The sequence below is a fragment of the Nerophis lumbriciformis genome, linkage group LG36, assembly GCF_033978685.3.
Source record: "Nerophis lumbriciformis linkage group LG36, RoL_Nlum_v2.1, whole genome shotgun sequence".
Lineage (NCBI taxonomy): Eukaryota > Metazoa > Chordata > Actinopteri > Syngnathiformes > Syngnathidae > Nerophis > Nerophis lumbriciformis.
Window position 1 is genome coordinate 12,650,977 of NC_084583.2, and position 25,642 is coordinate 12,676,618.

At 40.7% G+C, this 25,642-nt stretch overlaps 4 protein-coding genes across 4 annotated transcripts; all 4 read left to right on the forward strand.

The window, feature by feature from the left end:
- Positions 1-125: 125 nt before the first annotated feature.
- On the forward strand, positions 126-3,832 carry LOC133576936 (protocadherin gamma-A11-like). The gene is made up of 2 exons (XM_061930366.2): positions 126-2,500; positions 3,814-3,832. The coding sequence occupies exons 1-2, from the start codon at positions 144-146 to the stop codon at positions 3,830-3,832; spliced, it is 2,376 nt and encodes a 791-aa protein (XP_061786350.2). The 5' UTR covers positions 126-143.
- Positions 3,833-7,251: 3,419 nt separating this feature from the next.
- LOC133576797 (protocadherin gamma-A11-like) lies at positions 7,252-12,760 on the forward strand. The gene is made up of 2 exons (XM_061930138.1): positions 7,252-9,624; positions 12,755-12,760. Exons 1-2 carry the CDS (start codon positions 7,252-7,254, stop codon positions 12,758-12,760), a joined length of 2,379 nt encoding a protein of 792 aa, XP_061786122.1.
- Positions 12,761-13,045: 285 nt separating this feature from the next.
- On the forward strand, positions 13,046-15,519 carry LOC133577049 (protocadherin beta-16-like). The gene has a single exon (XM_061930564.1). The coding sequence runs from the start codon at positions 13,120-13,122 to the stop codon at positions 15,517-15,519; it is 2,400 nt and encodes a 799-aa protein (XP_061786548.1). The 5' UTR covers positions 13,046-13,119.
- Positions 15,520-15,910: 391 nt separating this feature from the next.
- On the forward strand, positions 15,911-24,293 carry LOC133576769 (protocadherin beta-15-like). The gene is made up of 5 exons (XM_061930108.2): positions 15,911-15,925; positions 18,637-21,126; positions 23,650-23,797; positions 23,909-24,080; positions 24,218-24,293. The coding sequence occupies exons 1-5, from the start codon at positions 15,911-15,913 to the stop codon at positions 24,291-24,293; spliced, it is 2,901 nt and encodes a 966-aa protein (XP_061786092.2).
- Positions 24,294-25,642: the final 1,349 nt, after the last annotated feature.

Sequence of the window (25,642 nt, forward strand, 5' to 3'; positions counted from 1 at the left end):
AAAAATGTGTTTTACTCGGCTCTTTGTGGAAGGGCGTTTTAGCACAAACAGTCTGGTTCTTTAAGAGAACCACACCGCGTTGCTGTCAAAGGAGAAATATACATTTTAACTGGAAACTGTTTTTTCTTTCTTCATTTTGAAACATGTTTTTAACGATGGATTCCAGACGGTTTCTGATGGGCACCTTTTATTACGTCCTCTTTTTGTTGCATGCTGCATATGGAGACGTGAGCTTTTCCTTTCCTGAGGAGATGAAACGAGGATCTGTCATTGGGAATTTAGCCAAGGATCTCGGACTGGAAGCAAGCGCACTGTCCGCCAGAAAAGCCCGCATCAACACGGTGGGGGGCGGAAAACCTTATTGTGATCTAAACATGAAAAGTGGAGAGCTGATTGTCGCCGACAGGATTGACCGAGAGAGCCTTTGTGGAGACAAAGCTTCGTGTGTCCTAAAACATGAGGTAGTTCTGCAGAATCCTCTGAAGCTTCATCAGATTAATTTGCACATTCAAGATGTTAATGATAACGCACCAATGTTTAAAGACACCGTAATTAATTTGGAGATAAGTGAATTAGCCATCAAAGGAGCTCGTTTTGTGATAGAAGAGGGGCACGATGCAGATATAGGACAAAATTCAGTTCAACAATACAGCCTAAGAAAGAATGATCATTTTGTTCTTGCTGTCAGCGGTAACACAATAGAATTAGTTCTTGATAAAGAACTTGACCGTGAAAAACAAAATGAGATGAATTTGCTTCTCACAGCTTTAGATGGCGGCTCTCCTCAGAGATCAGGTACAGTAGTCATACACGTCACTGTGCTGGATGCTAATGATAATGTACCAGTGTTCAGCCAAGCTGTTTATAAAGCCAGTCTGCCTGAAAACTCTCCTCCTGATACAATAGTGATTAATGTTAGTGCTACTGATGCTGATGAAGGAGTGAATGGAGAAGTGAGTTATGAATTTGGTCATGTTTCAGAAGATGTGGAGAAGTTATTCAGTATTGATCGTAAAGTGGGTGCGATAGGAGTAATTGGAAATGTTGATTATGAATCAACATCTTCATATGAAATACGAATAAAAGCCAAAGATGGACTAGGACTGTCATCTTATGCCAAGGTGATTATTTATATCACTGATGTAAATGACAACGCTCCTGTGATACATTTAGAATCACTGTCTAATTCAATACCAGAAAATGTATCACCTGGTACAGAGGTGGGCATCATTAATGTTCAGGACAGAGACTCTGAGAAGAACGGGCAGGTCCGCTGCTCCATTCAACAAAATGTCCCCTTTAAGTTAGTTCCTTCTATTAAAAACTATTATTCTCTGGTGACTACTGGACAACTGGACCGTGAACTAGTGTCTGATTACAACATTACAATCAGTGCCACTGACGAGGGCTCTCCTCCTCTGTCCTCCTCTAAAAGTATTCACTTATCTGTAGCAGACATCAACGACAACCCACCTGTGTTTGAGGAACAGTCCTACAGCGCATATGTGAGTGAAAATAACAAAGCTGGCTCCACTTTATGTTCCGTTAGTGCTCGAGACCCTGACTGGAGACAGAACGGTACCGTGATGTATTCTCTGTTAGCCGCTGAGGTGAACAGTGCCCCGGTGTCCTCCTATGTATCTGTTAACGGAGACACAGGTGTGATCCACGCTGTCAGGTCATTTGATTACGAATATTTGAGGAGTTTTAAAGTCCACGTCATGGCCAGGGACAACGGTTCTCCTCCGCTGAGCAGCAACGTGAGCGTCAGTGTCTTCATATCGGATGTGAATGACAACTCTCCTCAGATACTGTACCCCTCCCCAGAGGGTAACTCCTTCATGACAGAGCTGGTCCCCAAAGCTGCACATGGAGGCTCTGTGGTGTCCAAAGTGATAGCGGTGGACGCAGACTCCGGACAGAACGCCTGGCTGTCCTATCATATAGTCAAGTCCACTGATCCGGGACTTTTCACCATTGGTCTCCACAGTGGAGAGATCAGGACCCAGCGGGACATTTCTGAATCCGACAGCATGAAACAGAACCTGATTGTGGCAGTGAAAGATAATGGACAGCCACTTCTCTCTGCCACCTGCTCCATGTATTTACTTATTTCTGATAACTTGGCTGAGGTGCCAGAACTGAAGGACATTTCTTATGACGAGAAGAATTCCAAACTGACGTCTTATCTGATCATCGCGCTGGTGTCTGTGTCCACCTTCTTTCTGACCTTCATCATCATCGTCCTGGGTGTGAGGTTTTGTCGCAGGAGAAAGCCCAGACTGTTGTTTGATGGAGCAGTTGCCATCCCCAGCGCGTATCTGCCTCCTAATTACGCAGATGTTGACGGCACAGGAACTTTACGCAGCACCTACAACTATGACGCCTACTTGACAACAGGTTCTAGAACCAGTGACTTTAAGTTTGTGTCTTCTTACAATGACAACACGCTTCCTGCTGACCAGACTTTGAGGAAAAGTCCTTCTGACTTTGATGAGATGTTTGGAGATACCCACGTTTCCCCTGAGGTATGAGCATTACCATTTTTAAGTGATATCATTGCTTTAAACAGCATGTACTCATACTGCTGGTGGTTTTTGCTGAGACTTTTTGACAAAGTGTTTTTTTTCTCAGTTGCTCTTTTGTTGTGATTACCAAACATTAGATTTCATCTGATTGTCATTTTAAATACATTTTTTGATTATTTGTTTTTATGGTCTTTTAAGTGTCCTAAAACATTCAATCCCTTCTTAGCTTTTTTTTTTAATTTTTCTACAGACTTATCGACTTATCAAAAATTGTACTCAAGTAAGAGTACCATTATGTTATAGTTATATGAGACGAGTAAAAGTATAAAGTTCTCAAACGAATAATTACTTGAATAAGAGGATGTAATATTCCAAGTATTTAGTAACTTGTAAGTAAGTTCTGATTTATTTAGTCACTATTTTTTATATGTTTTTTTGGACTACAACCATAGTGGTATTTGTGCAAAACAATAAAAACATATAGACTTTAAGGCAACGTGTTTTCCCTAATTGGAAGTATAATTATTGTACTGTAGGCTCAAATGTGAACATTTCTATTGACACAAATGGCGACGCATAATACAAAGGTTGTTTTTTATTGTTTGTAAGTAAATATTGAACATGTATGCTGCCTTGTCTCACGTCATGTCACTTTTTGCAGTCAGTACATTTCCATGCACTAAATTAGCTGATTTGTCAAATAATTTTGTTTTTTCAATGTTAACACCTACTGTACATATGCATTTCTTCATTGTATTTATCTTGTGACTGTTGGCCATATGCTGTGCACCTCTCGTACAGCAGTGGGCAATTGTGGTCATTTCAGCTTGTTAAATTATGTGGTAACATAAATACAGTAGAATAATATACTGCTACTAGCTAATAAGGTAATGCTAGTAACTGTCCAGCTCCAGATCTAACATATAACTACAACTTCCTACAACTATTTGGTGTTGTTTGTATTGTTTAATGCAGTGATTTTCAACCACTAGTGTGCTGTGAGATACAGTCTGGTGTGCCGTGGGATATTATTTAATGTCACCTATTTGGGGTAAAAAAATATTTTTTGCAAACCAGTAATTATAGTCTGCAAATGATGTGTTGTTGTTGAGTGTCGGTGCTGTTGAGAGCTTGGCAGAGTAACCGTGTAATACTCTTCCATATCAGTAGGTGGCAGCAGGTAGCTAATTGCTTTGTAGATGTCGGAAACAGCGGGAGGCAGCGTGCAGGTAAAAAGTTGTCTCATGCTTAAACCAAAAATAAACAAAAGGTGAATGCCTCTAAGAAAGGGCATTGAAGCTTAGGGAAGGCTATGCTGAACAAAACTAAAACTGAACTGGCTACAAAGTAAACAAAAACAGAATGCTGGACGACAGCAAAGACTTACTGTGGAGCAAAGACGGCGTCCACAATGTACATCCGAACACGACATGACAATCAACAATGTCCACGCAAAAGAAGGATAAAAACAACTGAAATATTCTTGATACAACTGGCACCCAGCAGCTCTACACCCATGACTGCATATATGTTTAACAAATAACAATTACTGAATCATCACCATATTTTAATTGTGTCCTGTTGTCATATGTACTCTGACACATTTGTGTACAAAATAAACAAGAGGGAGATATAAAAGTAGCTTTCCTGACAAAGTACTTGATACAAGTATCCGTTTGTTAAAAAATAAAATACAAACAATATCAAAATAATGCTTCAATGGGAAATACTAAACGAGTAAAGTATATTAAAAATATGTCAAACCTTTAACAAAGTGATTACTGCAAAATCATGCTTTTTTCCGATTCTGCTCCCTTGGACTGGAGTGCGTGCCACTTTTCTCGTCGCCTTTCGTTAAATCTTGCACTTTTCCGGCCTTCTTATTATATCTCGAGGAACTCTGAAGAAACATTTATCCTTTTACGGGATAAAACAATTCCTACAGCCGAAAAAAGCACTAGCATAGGGTGTTTTTCTTCAAGAAAGGCTAAATGGTACCGAGTACCCAATGAGAACAGACACTCTTGACCACCATGCATATTTATTAAACCGGACGTGACGTCATGTAAATCCAAGCATAGTTTTTTTTTTTTTATGAAGTCAAACGTCACTTGTGCTTAAGTTGAATTGGTGAAACAAAGTCATGTGACAGGGACCACTGGAAGAAGGCTGGCGAGCCAAATGAAATAAGTCTTTGCAAGCAGTAATCAATAAATAAAATACATGTAGTGATCGGAATGAGGCCCAATAAATGAAAATAAAAGTATAGTGTTTCTTCTTCACAAACATACTTGTCAGGACTGGGACTATGGCTAGGTTTGTTCTCCCGTGGTGCAAATTAACATTTGGACCCGACATGGCGTGAAGGTGAAGACATGTTTAATTTTACTATAACAAAAAGAACAAACTAAAGGGGCGCACAAGGCGGAAGTACAAACTTGACAAATGAAACCAATACTTGCACGTGGGCAAAAAACTAAGGACATGAACAAAAGTCGCTAACTGTGGCATGAATCGAAAAAACTTACTTGGACAGCGCATGAAGTACGCAGAGGTAAACAGAGTGTGACAGGGGTATGATGTCGCCAGGGAGACTTCCTGGCAACAATGGGTTTAAATAATAGTGACATGATTAAAGACAGGTGTGTGAGTCGTGAGGGCAGGTGAAAACTAATGGGTTGCTATGGTGACAAACAAGAGTGCACAATGAGTCCAAACGTGGAACAGGTGAAACTAATGGGTAACCATGGAAACAATACAAGGGAGTGAAAAGCCAGAAACTAAAGAGTCCAATAACTAAACAAAACAAAACATGATTACACAGACATGACAATACTCAAGTATAGTAAAATGTATGTTCAAAGGAAACTCATTTGAAAAATGCAATTTATCCAAAGAGTTACTTAAGTAAATGTAACCCCCTCCACATCCCACCCCCCGGATTGTAAATAATGTAAATAATGTAAATAATTCAATGTATATACTCTGATGATTAACTTGTGTGATGACTGTATTATGCTGATAGTATATATTTATACCATGCATTGATTTACTTGGACCCCGACTTAAACAAGTTGAAAAACTTATTGGGGTGTTACCATTTAGTGGTCAATTGTATACGGAGTATGTACTGTACTGTGCAATCTACTCATAAAAGTTCCAATCAATCAATCAAACTCTAAAACCCACCTCTGACTGACAGAGACGTTATTATGCATGGGCCTTTGCAGTCAATGATTAATCATCATCATCTTCATTCTTTGATTTTTTTAGACATTATTTAATTTAAAGATGTATATTCATTACTAATTCATATACTTTTTTTTTCTAGTGCCATATTTAACTGCCCACTTTGTGAATGATTGTCCAAATCAATTATGTATTTTCACTTAAATTTAAAAAAGGTACCTTTTCCTTTATGTCACTTGAGGCATTGTATTGCATTCTAGTTCCTGCTATTGTATCTCTTTTATAGACTGTGCATGTTGCAGTCCAACCATATTCATAAAAAAATACCATACAGTACAGTAGTTTAAATTGTTTGTGCTCTGACATGTGTATGATAGTTGGAGGTCAATAACAATGCATACTTTTTTGTTGTTGTTGTTAAATAGTGTTTTTAATGAAAAGAAGATTCACTTCCACAACTTATGAGATATTGACAGAATAAAACAGTAAACAATAGAACATCAAATATATACATTATTTCAATGAATGACAGCATAATGGCAACTATGGTGTGTAAAAAATACCATAGACTACTGTAAAAAAAAATCCTCTTTCATAATGATTTGGCAGAAGACATTGCTTTTTTGATATGTCACATTCTAAATGCATTTTTGTTTTTGTTTTTTGTTTTTTTCACGCCAACATTATTTTGTTGGGTATTTGTTGAATCTTCATAAATTTATGAATGGTTTTACAATCAAACATTAAATGGTATACACTTTATTGTACGTAACAGTTGTTGGTTTAAAGTGTTTAAAGTGCAGAGTTTGCTACATTATCAGGGTAGCTTCTGAAATAATCTTCTCAGTGGGATCTCAAGACTCCTTTAGACCGTTTATATTGCCTTACTTGATTATTTTTGAATGGTCTGTATTTTTCTTTGTGAGGAAAAAAACTAAAGGTATCTAATACCTGATTAAAAAAAATAATTTGTGATTATTGGATATGTTTATTGATGAATACAATAGCTTCTAAAGCCAGGAAACACATTAATGTTCCCTGTTATGACCAAAGATACACATTTAAAAAAAATAGGCTTATATGTGATATCTAACTCGAATATTGAATGTCAACTCTGTTGATTGCATGACAAGGCAGGCAGCCTTGATGCTACAAATTGATTACTGACTAATAATGAATTTATATACGCAGTAGATTGAATTTCTTGTTAAAGCCTAAATTGGACAATACCGGGAATATATAATGTCTTTAAATCGAACTGCATATTTATTTTAATTAGAGTGCGACCAAGGATGCATTTGCTAACACATGGGCATGTTTTTTATCTTAGTGTGATATTTGAAATGGACTGAAGATGTCGCTATATAACTGTCATAAAAAAATGTGTTTTACTCGGCTCTTTGTTGAAGGGCGTTTTAGCACAAACAGTCTGGTTCTTTAAGAGAACCACACCGCGTTGCTGTCAAAGGAGAAATATACATTTTAACTGGAAACAGTTTTTTTTTTTTCTTCATTTTGAAACATGTTTTTAACGATGGATTCCAGACGGTTTCGGATGGGCACCTTTTATTATGTCCTCTTTTTGTTGCATGCTGCATATGGAGACGTGAGCTTTTCCTTTCCTGAGGAGATGAAACGAGGATCTGTCATTGGGAATTTAGCCAAGGATCTCGGACTGGAAGCAAGCGCACTGTCCGCCAGAAAAGCCCGCATCAACACGGTGGGGGGCGGAAAACCTTATTGTGATCTAAACATGAAAAGTGGAGAGCTGATTGTCGCCGACAGGATTGACCGAGAGAGCCTTTGTGGAGACAAAGCTTCGTGTGTCCTAAAACATGAGGTAGTTCTGCAGAATCCTCTGGAGCTTCATCGGATTCATTTGCACATTCAAGATGTTAATGATAACGCACCAATGTTTAAAGACAACGTGATTAATTTGGAGATACGTGAGTCAGCCTTTAAAGGAGCTCGTTTTGTGATAGAAGAGGGGCACGATGCAGATATAGGACAAAATTCAGTTCAACAGTACAGCCTAAGAAAGAATGATAATTTTGTTCTTGCTGTCAGTGGTAACACAATAGAATTAGTTCTTGATAAAGAACTTGACCGTGAAAAACAAAATGAGATGAATTTGCTTCTCACAGCTTTAGATGGCGGCTCTCCTCAGAGATCAGGTACAGTCGTCATACACGTCACTGTGCTGGATGCTAATGATAATGTACCAGTATTCAGCCAAGCTGTTTATAAAGCCAGTCTGCCTGAGAACTCTCCTCCTGATACAATAGTGATTAATGTTAGTGCTACTGATGCTGATGAAGGAGTGAATGGAGAAGTGAGTTATGAATTTGGTCATGTTTCAGAAGATGTGGAGAAGTTATTCAGTATTGATCGTAAAGTGGGTGCGATAGGAGTAATTGGAAATGTTGATTATGAATCAACATCTTCATATGAAATACGTATGAAAGCCAAAGATGGATTAGGACTGTCATCTTATGCCAAGGTGATTATTTATATCACTGATGTAAATGACAACAGTCCTGTGATACATTTAGAATCACTGTCTAATGCAATACCAGAAAATGTATCACCTGGTACAGAGGTGGGCATCATTAATGTTCAGGACAGAGACTCTGAGAAGAATGGACAAGTATGCTGCTCCATTCAACAAAATGTCCCCTTTAAGTTAGTTCCTTCTATTGAAAACTATTATTCTCTGGTGACTACTGGACAACTGGACCGTGAACTAGTGTCTGATTACAACATTACAATCAGTGCCACTGACGAGGGCTCTCCTCCTCTGTCCTCCTCTAAAAGTCTTCACCTGACTGTAGCAGACATCAACGACAACCCACCTGTGTTTGAGGAACAGTCCTACAGCGCATTTGTGAGTGAAAATAACAAAGCTGGCTCCACTTTATGTTCCGTTAGTGCTCTTGACCCGGATTGGAGACAGAATGGTACTGTGATTTATTCTCTGTTAGCTGCTGAGGTGAACAGTGCCCCGGTGTCCTCCTATGTATCTGTTAACGGAGACACAGGTGTGATCCACGCTGTCAGGTCATTTGATTATGAACATTTGAGGAGTTTTAAAGTTCACGTCATGGCCAGAGACAACGGTTCTCCTCCGCTGAGCAGCAACGTGAGCGTCAGTGTGTTCATATCGGATGTGAATGACAACTCTCCTCAGATACTGTACCCCTCCCCAGAGGGTAACTCCTTCATGACCGAGCTGGTCCCCAAAGCTGCACACGGAGGCTCTGTGGTGTCCAAAGTGATAGCGGTGGATGCAGACTCCGGACAGAACGCCTGGCTGTCCTATCATATAGTCAAGTCCATTGATCCGGGACTTTTCACCATCGGTCTCCACAGTGGAGAGATCAGGACCCAGCGGGACATTTCTGAATCTGACAGCATGAAACAGAACCTGATTGTGGCAGTGAAAGATAGCGGACAGCCCCCTCTCTCTGCCACCTGCTCCATGTATTTACTTATTTCTGATAACCTGGCTGAGGTCCCAGAACTGAAGGACATTTCTTATGAGGAGAAGAATTCCAAACTGACGTCTTATCTGATCATCGCGCTGGTGTCTGTGTCCACCTTCTTTCTGACCTTCATTATCATCGTCCTGGGTGTGAGGTTTTGTCGCAGGAGAAAGCCCAGACTGTTGTTTGATGGAGCAGTTGCCATCCCCAGCGCGTATCTGCCTCCTAATTACGCAGATGTTGACGGCACAGGAACTTTACGCAGCGCCTACAACTATGACGCCTACTTGACAACAGGTTCTAGAACCAGTGACTTCAAGTTTGTGTCTTCTTACAATGACAACACGCTGCCTGCTGACCAGACTCTGAGGAAAAGTCCTTCTGACTTTGTTGATGATCTTCATGATTCTTTTGACCCCTTGGAGGTAGGAACCTTTGCTATTTTATTCAAATTTTACTGGCCAAGCTTAAACCCACCATTTCACACACAAACACATTTATGCAATCTTGTGTTGTGCCATTCTTTAACTAGTTTAGTATTTGTAATTGTTGCACTGCAGTTTGTTTTCATCTTTTAGAAATTCTTCCATACATGTCAACAAAGTACTTTGTTGTCCTCAAATGTGTTTATTGTGGCTCCCTGATTTGACTCTATACAAGCTTAGTGCTTTTGACAGATGTATTTAGTATGTTAGTTTAATGCATGGATATGCATTCATTGACTACTGTTAATTTGCATACAAGTTATACTTTAGAACTGTTGGAAAGAGATTACTTATTTTTTGCTTTAACATTTTTGAGGGCAGGTGTAATATGGTATCATCCATATGTTTTTTTTTTTTTTATATATAGCTAAAACAAATCAAACTTCTGGTCATACATCTAAAAAAAGTGGAAATTGATCAAATGTTTGAGTCCACATAGAGAAACCATACTGTAACAGTATCTATACTTTTTCTGGGAAGACAAAATACCGTATGTTGAATTTTGGAATTGTTGTCTAATTCAGAATGTTTGCAAGGTCAGAGGTCACTGATATTGGACCTGAAATAAGGTGTGCTGACTAATAATCTCCATTGATTGATAGTTATTCAGTATTTCTTCACATAACTTACACAAAAATGCCTTTCTGGTCCGCTTTAGGCACAGGTCTTCATTATTATTCATACCGCTTGAACTCATTAAAGTCACATTTGATCTGGACCCTACCCCAGCTGACTTTGGGTAAGAGGAGGGGTTCACACTGGTCACCAGCCAAAAGGCAGGGCACATATAGAAAAACACCCATTCACATGCACACCTATTAAACATTTCGAGACTCTTCTCAGTTCTAGTATTTTGGGAAAATGATAGTTGGAAGCTGGAAAGCCCATGCAAAGGAATAATATGCAAACTTGAAACAGAATTACCCCAACATATATTTGAATGCTCAATCTGCTGACTATGTAATGCCAAAAGGCCAACCACTCATCCACAGTTAGGCCAAGTAGAGAACACTTCCCTTTAAAATAATTTGCAATTGTGTCTTTAATGTCTGATGTCTGTGTGATCATGTTTTGTTTTAGTCATGTTCAGTTTTGTTTTTGGACTCTTTGTGCACTTTTGTTTGTTTTTGTCACCATAGCAACCCATTAGTTTTCACCTGTCATGTCACGCACCTGTTTCACGTTTTGAGTCACGCACCTGTTTTCACTGATCATGTCACTGCTATTTAAGCCGGTCTGTTTCTGTTGTTCGTCCTGGTGACATTATTATATCTATCTATCCTTTCTACCTCTGCTACCTGTCATGCCAAGCCATTGTTTCATGCACGTTTTTCGTGCCACAGTAAGTGTTGTATATTTCATGTTTAGCGTTTTTGCCTTTGTGCAAGTTTTTGTTTCATTAGCCAAGTTTTTGTACTTCCGCCTTGTGCGCGCTTTTCGTTTGTTCTTTTTGTTAGTGTAAAATTAAACATGTACTTACATTCACGTCTTGCCTGCGCCAACTTTCCTTTGCACCATGGGAAAACAAACCCCAAAGTCCACGTTTTGACAATATATATATATATATATATATATATATATATATATATATATACTAAATTTACAAAAATAAATAAATAGGGTCAAATTCAAACAAAGCCTGGCAAATTACCTTTATTGTCAATCAATGGTTGTGCCATATATAATATTTGAACTGGTAAGTGTTTTGACATACTGCAGTATATCTACTCTTGAAACCCTAAAAAACCCACTGATCTCATTTGAACAAATGAATAGTCACACCCATCATGTCAAGATTTTTACTTTGTGCATGTATTGAAACATATTGTTTGGGATTTGGGTGGTTATTATTACAAGCTCAGGGAGGACGACTTCAGACAATTGATTGTGTGATACATTATGTAGACACGTGCGGTTGGAATTGCTCATTTACTAGTGCAAGAATGATTTCTTTGACCTGCTTTGCTGGTTTTGAACACTTTCTGACACTTCAAGGAGCCACTGAATGCACATATCTCTGTCCATGGTGCTACCATCATTGTCACACTTTTCTCTGCGGATTCTTTAGTCCAGTGTTTTTCAACCTTTTTTGAGCCAAGACACATTTTATCCGTTGAAAAAAATGCGGAGGCACACCACCAGCAGAAATCATTAAAAAACTAAACTCAGTAGACAGTAAGAAGTCGTTGTCGCAATTGTTGGATATGACTTTGAACTATAACCAAGCATGCATCACTTTGTCTCAAAGTAGGTGTACTGTCACCACCTGTCACATCACACCCTGACTTATTTGTACTTATTTGCTGTTTATCTGTGTGAACTGTTTTACTTCTTGTCTTGCGCTCTTATTTTGGTGTTTTTTTCTCTTTTTTGGTATTTTCCTGTAGCAGTTTCATGTCTTCCTTTGAGCAATATTTCCCGCATCTACTTTGTTTTAGCAATCAATAATATTTCAGTTGTTTTCATCCTTCTTTGTGGGGACATTGTTGATTGTCATGTCATGTTCAGATGTACATTGTGGACGCCGTCTTTGCTCCACAGTAAGTCTTTGCTGTCGTCCAGCATTCTGTTTTTGTTTACTTTGTAGCCAGTTCAGTTTTAGTTTCGTTCTGCATAGCCTTCCCTAAGTTCCACTGCCTTTTCTTAGGGGCACTCACCTTTTGTTTATTTTTGGTTTAACCATTAGACACCTTTTTACCTGCACAGTGCCTCCCGCTGTTTCTGACATCTACAAAGCAATTAGCTACCGACTGCCACCTACTGATATGGAAGAGTATTACACGGTTACTCTGCCGAGCTCTAGACAGCACCAACACTCAACAACAACACATCATTTGCAGACTATAATCACTGGTTTGCAAAATTATTTTTAACCCAAATAGGTGAAATTAGATAATCTCCCACGGCACACCTGACGGTATCTCACGGCTGCGGCACAGTGGTTGAAAAACACTGCTTTAGTCCATCCATCCATGTTTTTCCGCTCGTCCCTCTCGTGTATTTTAATTCAACTTCTGTATTGGAAAAACACATATTGAATGCCTTTGACTTCTATTTTGTGTTGCTATAGAATTAGTCATTTTAAACATATACAATAATTAATTTTGATTTGTTTTATACATAAAATTGTTTTAAAAAAGCACAATTTCCAAACTCAATAGTCATGCAATATGTATGTGCCAGTGATGTAATTTTGTGACATTCTTATAGGTAATTTTTTAACCACGCATCAAGTTGTTATGTCAGACATTGCACTCTAGGGGTCAGCATGCACTCATGAAAAACATGTATTTGATTTTCCACCCATTTTTACCAACACACGTACCAGATTTTAGTATCGTGTAGCTCCGGTCGAGAAGCTTGTTAATGTGACGATGATATGAAAAGCTTTGGATTTTGAGGGGGATTATAGCAATCTTGATTTGCGTTTCGACCATGGAGAACAAAAGATTGGCACCTCTTGGCTCCTGCCTCGTTTTTCTTTTCCTTTTCCTCGACACCATCAATGGAGACTTGAGCTACTCTATACGAGAGGAGATGAAACGTGGATCACTAATTGGGAATATCGCCAAGGATTTGGGACTTGATTTGGGCCAGTTATCTGCGCGAAAAATACGCATTGATCCAGAGGATAACAACGTTCAGCACTGCGGCATCAACCTCAACACTGGTGACTTGATTGTTCAGGAGAGGATCGACAGAGAAGGGCTTTGTGGCAAAAAGGCTTCATGTGTTCTTAAACAAGAACTAGTGCTTGAAAATCCATTAGAGCTGCATCAAATTAATATTCGTGTTGTAGATATTAATGATAATTCACCACAGTACAATGAGGATTCACTTAAATTTGAAATCCGAGAATCAGCCGTCAGGGGAGCTCGTTTTCCTCTTAGAGAAGCACATGATGGAGATATCGGAGAAAATGCTGTTCAAAGCTACACTTTGCAGCAGAATGATAATTTCAAATTAAATGTAAACACTAAACCAGGTGGACGGAAGTACTGTGAATTGGTCTTAGACAAAGAATTAGATAGAGAAGATAACAAAGACATCATGCTCTCGCTGACTGCATATGATGGTGGCTCTCCTCAGAGATCAGGTTCAGTAGTCATACATGTCACTGTGCTGGATGCTAATGATAATGTACCAGTGTTTAGTCAGACAGTCTATAAAGCCAGTCTACCTGAAAACTCTCCTCTTGATACATTGGTGATCACAGTGAGTGCAAGTGATGCAGATGAAGGATTAAATAGTGAAATTACATATGCATTTGATCATGTTTCTGATGACAATATTAACGTATTTACATTGCATCCTAAAACAGGAGATGTTAGAGTGGCTGGTGTTGTTGATTATGAGAAAATGTCATCATATGAAATGCAAATAAGCGCGATAGATGGTCTTGGATTGATTTCATATAGTTCTTTGATTATTGAAGTCATTGACAAAAACGATAACACCCCAGTTGTACAACTAAAATCACTGTCTAATCCAGTACCAGAGAATGTGTCACCTGGTACAGAGGTGGGCATCATTAATGTTCAGGACAGAGACTCTGAGAAGAACGGACAGGTCCGCTGCTTCATTCAACCAAATGTCCCCTTTAAGTTAGTTCCTTCTCTTAAAAACTATTATTCTCTGGTGACTACTGGACAACTGGACCGTGAACTAGTGTCTGATTACAACATTACAATCAGTGCCACTGACGAGGGCTCTCCTCCTCTGTCCTCCTCCAAAAGTATTCACTTATCTGTAGCAGACATCAACGACAACCCACCTGTGTTTGAGGAACAGTCCTACAGCGCATTTGTGAGTGAAAATAACAAAGCTGGCTCCACTTTATGTTCCGTTAGTGCTCTTGACCCGGATTGGAGACAGAACGGTACAGTGATTTATTCTCTGTTAGCTGCGGAGGTGAACGGTGCCCCGGTGTCCTCCTATGTGTCTGTTAACGGAGACACAGGTGTGATCCAAGCTGTAAGGTCGTTTGATTATGAACACTTGAGGAGTTTTAAAGTCCACGTCATGGCCAGAGACAACGGTTCTCCTCCACTGAGCAGCAATGTGAGCGTCAGTGTGTTCATATCGGATGTGAATGACAACTCTCCTCAGATACTGTACCCCTCCCCAGAGGGTAACTCCTTCATGACCGAGCTGGTTCCCAAAGCTGCACAAGGAGGCTCTGTGGTGTCCAAAGTGATAGCGGTGGACGCAGACTCCGGACAAAACGCCTGGCTGTCCTATCATATAGTCAAGTCCACTGATCCGGGACTTTTCACCATCGGTCTCCACAGTGGAGAGATCAGGACCCAGCGGGACATTTCTGAATCTGACAGCATGAAACAGAACCTGATTGTGGCAGTGAAAGATAACGGACAGCCCCCTCTCTCTGCCACCTGCTCCATGTATTTACTTATTTCTGACAACTTGGCTGAGGTCCCAGAACTGAAGGACATTTCTTATGACGAGAAGAATTCCAAACTGACGTCTTATCTGATCATCGCGCTGGTGTCTGTGTCCACCTTCTTTCTGACCTTCATCATCATCGTCTTGGGTGTGAGGTTTTGTCGCAGGAGAAAGCCCAGACTGTTGTTTGATGGAGCAGTTGCCATGCCCAGCGCGTATCTGCCTCCTAATTACGCAGATGTTGACGGCACAGGAACTTTACGCAGCACCTACAACTATGACGCCTACTTGACAACAGGTTCTAGAACCAGTGACTTTAAGTTTGTGTCTTCTTACAATGACAACACGCTGCCTGCTGACCAGACTCTGAGGAAAAGTCCTTCTGACTTTGATGAGATGTTTGGAGATACTAAAGACTCCCCTGAGGTATGAGCAATAACCTTCATAACTCATTTCATTGCTTCTAAAAACATGCATCTTACATACTGCTTGTGGTTATTGTCAAGACTTTTTGTTAAAGTGTTTTACTCCAGTTTCTCTATCAGTATTTATTTTGTTGTAATTAGCAAACAATGATTCCCAATGGATTTTATTGTATTTTATCTTATTGCTTTTTTGGTCTATTCTAGGGCCATGTCCATACGAACAATGGCATGTACATTTTTCTTAAAATCAGCCTGCACGTACACAGAGCTTTGGCAACATTATGAATATTTGTTTGTGTGATTAAAGCGCGCACAAGCGCCTGTGTTGCTGAAACACAAAACTCATGGAATTATAACGTGTTTAATCAGCAACATAGTGATTGATTACATGTGCACAAATGGAACCAACATATGTGAGTTAACTTCATGATCCGTCGTTAAATAAAGCTTAATAGCATGAGATAATGTTGCGCCTTTCTTATGACACAAAGCGTAAATTCTTGCTTGTCAAAGTTGTCACATCAGGTGGAGGTCCGACAGCAACTAAAACAGCCAAGTGTCATTATCGCTGGCGGGAGTGTCGCTAAACCCATTTTGACGCGTCTTTTTTATCAATGTGGGGTGAAAATAGCAGCATATTTACGATCAAACATACAGTAAGTCCTCTTATATTGTGTTTAAAGCCAGCAAGGCAGCGTTTTTGAGCTTTGGAAATGACAGTGCACAACCGTGAAGTCATCAGAGGAGTACAAGTCTACTTTTGTCCCGTGAACACGCTTACGCTGAAAATTTTGGAACTCTACACACGAGCCAGCATTTGCAAAAGTTGGTGTTTGTAAGGACAATAGTATGCATTTGTGTGTGGACAAGAGGCCTAAACGCACCAATAAGTATGCGTTTATTAAAGGGGAACATTATCACATTTTCAGAAGGGTTAAAACCATTAAAAATCAGTTCCCAGTGGCTTATTTTATTTTTCGAAGTTTTTTTCAAAATGTTACCAATCACGCAATATCCCTAAAAAAAAAGCTTCAAAGTGCCTGATTTTAACCATCGTTATAAACACCCGTCCATTTTCCTGTGACGTCACATAGTGAAGCCAACACAAACAAACATGGCGCATAGAACAGCAAGGTATAGCGACATTAGCTTGGATTCAGACTCGGATTTCAGCGGCTTAAGCGATTCAACAGATTAGGCATGTATTGAAACGGATGGTTGTAGTGTGGAGGCAGGTAGCGAAAACGAAATTGAAGAAGAAACTGAAGCTATTGAGCCATATCAGTTTGAACCGTATGCAAGCGAAACCGACGAAAACGACACGACAGCCAGCGACACGGGAGAAAGCGAGGACGAATTTGGCGATCGCCTTCTAACCAACGATTGGTATGTGTTTGTTTGGCATTAAAGGAAACTAACAACTATGAACTAGGTTTACAGCATATCAAATACATTTGGCAACAACATGCACTTTGAGAGTGCAGACAGCCCAGTTTTCATCAATTAATATATTCTGTAGACATACCCTCATCCGCTCTCTTTTCCTGAAAGCTGATCAGTCCAGTCCAGTTGGAAATGGATCTGCTTTGAGTGTCGCAGGATATCCACACATTCTTGCCATCTCTGTCGTAGCATAGCTTTCGTCGGTAAAGTGTGCGGAACAAACGTCCAATTTATTGCCACTTTCGCATCTTTGGGCCACTGGTGCAACTTGAATCCGTCCCTGTTCATGTTGTTACACCCTCCGACAACACACCGACGAGGCATGATGTCTCCAAGGTACGGAAAACTTTCAAAAAAACGGAAAATAACAGAGCTGATTTGACTCGGTGTTTGTAATGTGTTTGAGAAAATGGCGGATTGCTTCCCGATGTGACGTCACGTTGTGACGTCATCGCCCTGAGAGCGAATAATAGAAAGGCGTTTAATTCGCCAAAATTCACCTATTTAGAGTTCGGAAATCGGTTAAAAAAATATATGGTCTTTTTTCTGCAACATCAAGGTATATATTGACGCTTACATAGGTCTGGTGATAATGTTCCCCTTTAAAGTTGCCCCGGACTTTTTCACTTCCGATATGATAGGGATGCTGATCCGATTGGATATCAGCAGGAATCATACATACGTTCTATTATTTTGTAGCGTGGAATGATAGACACGGTTTGATAAAGTGAAATTAGTCAGTAAACAATGTTAAGTATGTAAAACACTAGCCTAATGATTATTGACAGACATTAATGGACTTAGCCTGTCTTTAGGTTGAAGTGGATTGGTAATTGTTTGTGGTCACATATGATCCCAAAAAATTAATCATGCTAATTAAGTTCATGACAAATGAAGTTCAATCATGCGGACACGTTTGTTACTGGATGCTTTTTCAATACACTTCCGCATTGGATACTTTGTAAATGTAAGTAATATGAAGCTTGATACTTTTTCATATTGACAAATATGATGTTTTACACTGCCAATATTGTGCAGTCATTATTACCTATGTCAAACTTGTGTCCTATTGTGTGCTTGCTTAGCTGTTGTGTAGCTGCTAGCTCCTACTGCATATAGCCTACCATGTTTACATTTCGAAGACTGTTTCTATTGCATTACTCGTTTCCTTTTTGGAATGGTCAGTATTTGTCTTTGTAAAGACATCAACTAAATCCAGGTTAATGCCAAAATGTACTTTGTGATAATTGGAAAGGTTTTATTGTGTATACAATAGCTTCTAAAGCACAGTTCATGTTTGTGTTCCTTGTTATGACCAATGATACACATTTATAAATATTAAGTGTATGTATGTGACATCTGACTCGTACATTTAATTATGCTCTGATGTTGATTACATGACAAGTTAGACAGCATTTGTGCTACATATTGATTAGTGACTACATGGATTTATTTACGTATGCAGTTCAAGTTGTATAACCTTACTGAATTGGACAATATTGCAAATACATTTAAATCTACATATTTTATTTCAGATGGATTGCAACTACGGAATACTAATTTGTTAACACACATGTATGTTGTTATTTTAGTGTGATATTTAAAATGGACTGAAGAGGGCGGTATATAACTGTATTAAAAGATTTGTTTCACTCGGCTTTGTGTTGGAAGGGCGTTTTAGCAAAAGCAGTCTGATTCTAAAGAGAACCACACCACATTTCTGTACAAGAAGAATTATATATTTTCACTAGAAACTGGATCATGTTTTGAAATAATCTTAACCCATATTTTAACGATGGATTCAAGGCACACACTGTTTCAGATGCGCATCTTGTTCGTCCTTTTTTTGTTGCGTTCTGCATATGGAGACGTGAGCTTTTCCTTTCCTGAGGAGATGAAACGAGGATCTATTATTGGGAATTTAGCCAAGGATCTCGGACTGGAGACGAGCGCATTGTCTGCAAGAAAAGCCCGCATTGACGCCGAGGAGAGCAACAAACGTTATTGTGATCTAAACATGAAAAGCGGAGAGCTGATTGTCGCCGACAGGATTGACCGAGAGGATCTTTGTGGAGACAAGCCTTCGTGTGTCCTAAAACATGAGGTCGTGCTGCAGAATCCTCTGGAGCTTCATCGAATTAATTTACACATTCAAGATGTTAATGATAACGCTCCAATGTTTAATGATGACTTGATTAATTTAGAGATAAGTGAGTCAGCCATCAAAGGAGCTCGTTTTGTGATAGAAGAGGGGCACGATGCAGATATAGGACAAAATTCAGTTCAACAATACAGCCTAAGAAAAAATGATAATTTTGTTCTTGCTGTCAGCGGAAACACAATAGAATTAGTTCTTGAAAAAGAACTTGACCGTGAAAAACAAAATGAGATGAATTTGCTTCTCACAGCTTTAGATGGCGGCTCTCCTCAGAGATCAGGTACAGTAGTCATACACGTCACTGTGCTGGATGCTAATGATAATGTACCAGTGTTCAGCCAAGCTGTTTATAAAGCCAGTCTGCCTGAAAACTCTCCTCCTGATACAATAGTGATTAATGTTAGTGCTACTGATGCTGATGAAGGAGTGAATGGAGAAGTGGATTATGATTTTGGACATGTTACAGACGATGTGAAGAAAATATTCAGTATTGATCATAAAAAGGGGGCAATAGGAGTCATCGGAGATGTTGATTATGAATTTAGAAAATCTTACGAAATACGTGTGAAAGCCAAAGATGGATTAGGACTGTCGTCGTATGCAAAAGTTATCATTTCAATCAACGATGTAAATGACAACAGTCCTGTAATAAATTTAGAATCACTGTCTAATCCAATACCGGAGAATGTGTCACCTGGTACAGAGGTGGGCATCATTAATGTTCAGGACAGAGACTCTGAGAAGAACGGACAAGTCCGCTGCTACATTCAACAAAATGCTCCCTTTAAGTTAGTTCCGTCTATTAAAAACTATTATTCTCTGGTGACTACTGGACAATTAGACCGTGAACTAGTGTCTGACTACAACATTACAATCAGTGCCACTGACGAGGGCTCTCCTCCTCTGTCCTCCTCTAAAAGCATTCACTTATCCGTAGCGGACATTAACGACAACCCACCTGTGTTTGAGGAACAGTCCTACAGCGCATATGTGAGTGAAAATAACAAAGCTGGCTCCACTTTATGTTCCGTTAGTGCTCGAGACCCCGACTGGAGACAGAACGGTACAGTGATATATTCTCTGATAGCTGCTGAGGTTAACGATGCCCCGGTGTCCTCCTATGTATCTGTTAACGGAGACACAGGTGTGATCCACGCTGTCAGGTCGTTTGATTACGAACACTTGAGGAGTTTTAAAGTCCACGTCATGGCCAGAGACAACGGTTCTCCTCCGCTGAGCAGCAACGTGAGCGTCAGTGTGTTCATATCGGATGTGAATGACAACTCTCCTCAGATACTGTACCCCTCCCCAGAGGGTAACTCCTTCATGACCGAGCTGATCCCCAAAGCTGCACATGGAGGCTCTGTGGTGTCCAAAGTGATAGCGGTGGACGCAGACTCCGGACAGAACGCCTGGCTGTCCTATCAAATAGTCAAGTCCACTGATCCGGGACTTTTCACCATTGGTCTCCACAGTGGAGAGATCAGAACCCAGCGGGACATTTCTGAATCTGACAGCATGAAACAGAACCTGATTGTGGCAGTGAAAGATAACGGACAGCCCCCTCTCTCTGCCACCTGCTCCATGTATTTACTTATTTCTGATAACTTGGCTGAGGTGCCGGAACTGAAGGACATTTCTTATGACGAGAAGAATTCCAAGCTGACGTCTTATCTGATCATCGCGCTGGTTTCTGTGTCCACCTTCTTTCTGACCTTCATCATCATCGTCCTGGGTGTGAGGTTTTGTCGCAGGAGAAAGCCCAGACTGTTGTTTGATGGAGCAGTTGCCATCCCCAGTGCGTATCTGCCTCCTAATTACGCAGATGTTGACGGCACAGGAACTTTACGCAGCACCTACAACTATGACGCCTACTTGACAACAGGTTCTAGAACCAGTGACTTTAAGTTTGTGTCTTCTTACAATGACAACACGCTGCCTGCTGACCAGACTCTGAGGAAAAGTCCTTCTGACTTTGATGAGATGTTTGGAGATACCCAAGGTTCCCCTGAGGTATGAGCCTTACCCTTTTTTCACTGATATATTTGTCTTAAAAAACCTGCACTTTTACATACTGCTGCAGTTTTTTGTCGATACTTTTTGATTAGGTGTTTTTCTTGGTTGCTCTATCAGTATTTATTGTGCGTGACTAGCAAAGAATAGTTTAGATATGTTTCTGTTTTTTCTTATATATTATTTGATTTGGGTTAGGGTTATGGTTTAATTTATTTTGAACATGTAAACAGATACAATAAGATTCATAATTTAATAATTTATATATTTTCATTTCTCTCTACATGTTCAAAAAGAGTAGGAAGAAGCAAAGCTTGTTTAATCCTCTCCCTTTTCCAATGTGGCAATTACTAACGCATTTGTTCACTTCCTGTTCTTATATTGCAATTGTAACAATATTTACACCAATGAATACAACAATTTCCTCAACAGTTAAGCCAGTCATGATTCACATAATGAGATGAATAATTTATCATGTTCAACAAAGTTCAAGATGGTTATCAAGATTTGTATTCCCTGTACTTTGTAAACACTTGCAGTTTGAACAGCCTCTCAAATTGGATCACTTTGTTTGACTTCTTTGCATAATCCATTCCATAATTTGAGTATTTAGTAACTTGTAAGTAACTTCATATTCATTTAGTAGCTATTTTCTTATGGTTCTTGGACTACAACTGTAGTTGATGTGTTTGTGTAAAAGTAAAACATAAAAAAAAACCATCTACAATATATTGCAACATGTTTTTTCTAGTTGGAAGTGGAATTATTGTACTGTAGGGTTAAATATGAACATTTCTATACTGAGACAAATGACAGCGCATAATTTAAATGCTATGTTTCATAGTTTGTAAGTCAATTTTGAAAATATGTGCTGACCTGTCACATTTTACAGTCAGTACGTTTTTATGCACTGTAGTCTGTTTTGTCAAACATTTCAGTTTCTTCTATATTCACACCTTTAGGTGAAGTTGTAGTTTCCACGTTCTTACTGGTTCTCTAAAGTGACTGTTTGCAATACGCTGTCTGACTCTCGTACACAATGGGGTGATTGTCATGTCAGCTTGTTTAGATATATGTGGGAATGTACATACAGTTGAGTAAGATAATGCTACATGCTAATAAGATAGTTCTAATAACTGTCAAGCTCCGGCTCTAACGGATAACTGCACCTTTCCACTGCTATTGTTACGACACACGCACAGTCCGTTTCTCCCTCGTCTGCGGGAGCACTCAGCAGCTCCACTCTGAGCACGTCCAGACACACCCCCACACGCGCTGCGCAGACCGCACCCACACGCGCTGTGCAGACCGCACCCACATGCCGCCGCAGCTGGAGACAATCATCAATCAAGACACCTGGCAGTAATTACGGACGACAGGATAAAGAGCCTCGCCGCTGACTACTCCTCGTCGGAACGTTGCTTTGCTTGCCTCCCTGTCTCAGCTCCCGCTGCCATATTCCCCTGAATCCTGATTGCCCTCCTGATTACCCGACACATTGCCTGGACTTTGGACGCTCTCTCCTGCACTACAACCACGCTTGGACCCCTGGACTTCTTTGCCTTCACCCTCTGGATTTGGATGCCATCATTCAACACACATGACAACACCCCTTACGGTATCTTCATATGTTAATTTCAGCACATAGTTTACATTCAAACACATAGTAGCATACACACCCTACGTAATCATAAATCACTCAATAAATACATTGAGTTTGTACTTCCGCTGTTGTGCCGTCTTCTTCCCCCGTCTAAGACTTAACAGAACGTTCCGACCAAAATGGAACCAGACGGCGCAACACATCCCCCACCCGGTACTCTGGTCCGAACTTCCCCTCCTACAGACCTATCTGCCATCCAGTCTGTCCTTCGACAACATCAGGCCAGATTTTCCACCGTGGAGGACAAAATTGATGTCGTGTTTTCTAATCTGCTGTCTAGATTGGACAACCTCAGTTCAGGTCAGTTGACACCTCCCACTCCCACTTTGAGCTCTTCTGAGGCACTTGTCCCCGAAGGACCGTCTTCTCTTCGTGAACCAAAAATAGCCAGCCCTAAGATTTTTGAGGGGGATTTTGAACTTTGTCGTGGCTTCTTGGTTCAATGTGAATTTATTTTTGAACACCAACCCTCTCGCTATGCTAACGATGGGGCCAAGATAGCCTTTATGTTTTCCTTATTTTCTGGGCCTGCCCTTAAATGGGCCACTTCCGCCCTTAGCAAGTCTTCGGGGTTTAACTCTAGTTATTCTGCGTTTCGAAAAGAATTTTTGGCTGTTTTTTATCATCCCGCGGATGGAAGAGATGCTGCAGCTAGGCTTCATTCCCTCAGACAGGGTCACCGCTCCGTGGCTAAATACACCCTAGAATTCCGTACTTTGGCAGCTGAGAGTGGTTGGGATGACAGGGCTCTTTTGAGTGCCTACAGAAGAGGCCTTAATGAGAAAATAAAGGATGGATTGATGCGAGACAGGCCGTCTTCTAGTCACGAGCTAATTGAACTAGCCCTCTTGTTTGATCAGCGAATTTCAGAAAGAGAAGCGGAGAGGGAGAGCGACTTCGGCAGCACGACTGTGACAAGACCTCCTCGTTCTACCAGCCGGGACCTCACGAGACAGACAGACCCAGTTAATCCATGTCCTAGTTCTTCCCCAGAACCCATGCAGATAGGTAGATCTCAACTTTCCTTCGAAGAACGGGAACGGAGGTTTCAACGACGCCTATGTTTGTACTGTGGTATGGCGGACCATCATATTCGCAACTGCCCCTCTCGGCCAAAAGGATCGGGCTCACCAGTCAAGGGGATACTGGTGAGCCATACTACAATCCCCACAATCTTTTCCAGGCAAACCCCGAGTACTCTCTTTCCTGCTACCTTGTCTTGGGAGGATAGGACACTATCAGTGGAGGCCTATGTGGACTCCGGAGCTGACGAGAGTTTCCTCGACTTAAGGTATGCTACAGAATCTGGTATTCCGTTAATTTCCTTAGAGACTTTTGTGTCTGTACAAGCCTTAGATGGTCACCCTTTAGGGCCTATCAAACATCGCACTAAACCCTTAGCCCTTACCCTTTCTGGTAACCATACAGAGACCATCAGCTTCTGGGTCCTGGACGCCCCGGTAGCCCCCCTTGTCCTCGGCCGTTCATGGTTGAGTCTACATGACCCCCACATTTCCTGGTCCACTGGCAAGATACTGGCCTGGAGCAACCACTGTCATGCTAACTGTCTTCGTTCTGCTATGATACATCCCGAAGGATCCAGATCGATATCACCCCCGGTTGACCTGTCCCAAGTTCCGAAGATATATCATGACCTAGCCACAGTCTTCAGTAAGGATAAAGCACTGTCACTTCCACCCCACAGACCATACGACTGCGCTATTGATCTTGTTCCCAACGCAGTTCTTCCATCCAGCCGTCTATATAACCTTTCCCTTCCTGAGAAGAAAACTATGAGGGACTACATCTCAGAGTCCCTGGCCTCTGGTATAATCAGACCATCCAAGTCACCTGTGGCCGCTGGGTTTTTTTTTGTCAGCAAGAAGGATGGATCCCTCCGGCCATGTATTGATTACCGTCAACTTAACAGCATCACTGTAAAGAATAAATATCCATTACCCCTACTCAATTCATCTTTTGAACCCCTCACTCCGGCCACCATCTTTACCAAACTGGATCTACGCAACGCCTATCATCTGGTACGAATCAGGGAGGGAGATGAGTGGAAAACTGCCTTCAATACTCACTTAGGGCATTTTGAGTATAGGGTCATGCCTTTTGGTCTGACCAATGCTCCTGCAGTTTTTCAAGCCCTAGTTAACGACATCCTCAGAGACATGATAGAGCGTTTTGTTGTCGTTTACCTGGATGACATCCTTATCTTCTCCAAGAACCTTCAGGAGCATCAACAGCACGTCCGTCTCGTCCTACAACGCCTTCTGGAGAACCGTCTGTTTGTTAAAGCCGAAAAATGTGAGTTCCACTCTTCTTCTGTTGATTTCTTGGGATTTGTAATTGAAAAAGGACATATTAAGGCTGATCCAAAAAAAGTGAAGGCAGTGGTGGACTGGCCTCAACCCTCTACTCGCACTGAGTTGCGACGCTTCCTTGGCTTTGCTGGATTCTACAGGCGATTCATTAAGGACTTTAGTAAGTTGGCCGCACCTCTTCATGCACTTACCTCTACCAATGTTCCCTTCCAGTGGAACCGTGAAGCAGGAATGGCGTTCTGGTGTCTCAAAAGAAGTTTCGTCTCTGCACCCATCCTCGTTTATCCAGACCCGGACAGCCCGTTCATTGTTGAGGTGGACGCCTCCGATTCTGGTATAGGTGCTGTTCTCTCCCAACGCTCCAAGCAGGATAACAAGGTCCATCCATGTGCTTTCTTCTCCCGACGTTTATCACCTGCTGAACGCAATTATGATGCTGGGAATCGGGAATTGCTCGCTGTACACGAGGCATTGAAGGAGTGGAGACATTGGTTAGAGGGAGCTAAGCATCAATTCCAGGTCC